Here is a 2,476-nt window from a genome sequence, read left to right on the forward strand (position 1 = left end):
AACAGGGCACGTTTTGTAGAGAATTCCTATAATGGAATTATTGGGGAACGATGCATTACACTCGAAAAAGATAACAATTTGTGGATAAAATCGATACGTATAACAATGCAACTCAATTGGGCAATGATTTGCGTTCTCGATATCATATGGTATGCGCCATAAATTGTTACATCCGACTGTACAGCAATGATGTACTACAACATGATAATTATAATGACCGAATCGATTTGTTGGTAAAATATACATCATCCACTCTGATAGCAGTGGAAAGTTAATAGCGGATGGATTACCCAATTTATTGTTTGATTTTCGATATTTCAATAATGTACGAGGCCATCAATTTCTTGCCTTCAAAAAACAATGTTTCGGGTATGCGTTCATTGGAATACTTTTCATCCATTCGATTATCGCCCAACGGCATAACAACAATGCTTTTCCGAACAATCTGTGAAAGTTTCGAAATGATTGGAATGTTTGACGAATGTTTGATTAAGTTCATTGGATATTTGAAAACGTTCTTTGTTGCCCGTTTGGCTGCTAAGAAGTGTGCACTGTCCGTATCTTCTTGCCAGGTTTGATTTTGCACTAGGCTTTTGATGATGATTGTTGCGACAGGCGACTTTTTATCGGTTATCGAGCATTTTAGAGACTTCGAAGTTACTTTACAGTCAACTGCGAAGCGTCGGTCCGCAAACATACTCTGAACAACGACCGGTATGAAATCAAAAAAATCCGAAGTGCAACGTTCGTGTGTTTGCCCGTGGACAATTTTAAAGGTCAATTTCTTGCTAATTCCATTCGGTGAATCTCCTGATTTGCCACAAGTACAGCTAACGTCGGTGAAATCGTCGTCAACTTTCAACGACGGAAATTGCCAGAGGTGCAAGAGAATTTTTTGTTTATTCCAACCGTGCATGTACTGCGGTATTTTCGCTTTGATTAAATTTAAATCCAATTCAACCGAGTCAATGACCTGCTCTATTTCTGGAGTGATTCTCAAAACATCGTCATCGAATTTCGGAATCGAAATGTTGCCCTTGTCATCCGAAATTGACTTGATAATTGAATCGATCACGACAAAGGGATTAATATCCTTCCTAGTCTCCGTACAAATAAGCTCAAACTGACTAATGCCACAACAACCGAATCCAATGCAGGGATTTGTGCTATTCAACCATTCCATATCGTTAACGCAAATAAAATCGATGTCTCTAAAGAAACGAGTCCGCTCCGTCCACAACAAGTCCTCCAAACCGATTGAATTCATTTGGGACATGCCTTCTATTAGAAATTTGAAATTGACTGGTAGTACAAGGTCTTGCGTCCGAAACGCCTCCAAAATGTGCAACCAACTGATAAATTGAGTTTTCCCTTTGTACACGCCACGACCCACCAGGTCTCGATTACTTTTAACAAGAGACCATGGATCTGTCGTCCAACCACTGAGATCACTGTCTTTCACATCCACTCCACAATGGATCAGAACGGTCGTTTTTTTCGGATCATTGCCGAAAGTAGCGAAAATTACGTATGGCAACTTGAATGTTCTACCATTGAATGTATGACTTCCGATATCAAACCGTTCACAGTAGCTAGGTTTTAGTGACTTGAGACGAGCCTCTGTCCATCGAATCATTTCTTGCATTTCATTTTGGTGTTCGTATGAACCGGATATTGATTTGAATGAAATTATTTTCCGAAGATCATCCAGCATATGCTCCTGATATTTGTCAATGTATTTGAAGATCTTAATTAAATTTGAATCCATTTTCCCCAAATTGGCTGGTATAATTCTGGTAGATGTGTAGAGAACAAAACTAAAATTAAATAGAACGTACGCACACCACCCGCCTTCTATTCAATTTTGAACGTCACGTGTCTAACGAATACAGCGAGCGATTTTCACAGCCACATAAATTTACATTGGATTCCCTTATGTACAAATTATCCCATAAACCATGTATACCATTGACTTATTGTCTGTACGTTCAGTACATCATTAATATGTTATGTCTTGCAAATTATCTGTAATTTATGTAATATAATAATCAGCAAAAATGAAATGACGATAATTCGATTATGTCTATTGCGTTGCGTGTGCCATAAAGTGGGATGTTTCATGGCATTTTTTTTTCGTTCTTTTGTTGTCCTTGGCCTATTGAAGATTTATTACTCGCCGTTGCGTATCAAGTCAGATTATTTTAGGGGAACGATGTAATCATCGAAATTTGAGTTGGTTTCAATCGACTAGTCAAATGAAGTAAAAGATTGTGTAACTCTAAACATAAGAAGTACTAGATTTAAAAGCAGTGAAAACTCTTTTCGAGAATGTATGCAACGATTTCAAGGACTCTGTTATTGGTTCTGTACGTCAGGTCACAGTTTTTGCAGTGATAGGACAAGATGAGACGGTTTATGAAAGTTGCATATATCGTAGAAAATCCAAATTGCGATCTCAAAATGATGTTACTGGTCC

At 38.0% G+C, this 2,476-nt stretch overlaps 1 protein-coding gene across 1 annotated transcript; it reads right to left on the bottom strand.

Annotated features, from left to right (window-relative positions):
- Window positions 1–224: 224 nt before the first annotated feature.
- Window positions 225–1,845, bottom strand: LOC119083552 (cytosolic non-specific dipeptidase-like). The gene has a single exon (XM_037193270.1). It carries the CDS (start codon window positions 1,766–1,768, stop codon window positions 296–298), a length of 1,473 nt encoding a protein of 490 aa, XP_037049165.1. The 5' UTR covers window positions 1,769–1,845; the 3' UTR covers window positions 225–295.
- Window positions 1,846–2,476: the final 631 nt, after the last annotated feature.

This window comes from Bradysia coprophila, unplaced genomic scaffold (genome assembly GCF_014529535.1).
Source record: "Bradysia coprophila strain Holo2 unplaced genomic scaffold, BU_Bcop_v1 contig_696, whole genome shotgun sequence".
Taxonomy (NCBI): Eukaryota; Metazoa; Arthropoda; class Insecta; order Diptera; family Sciaridae; genus Bradysia; species Bradysia coprophila.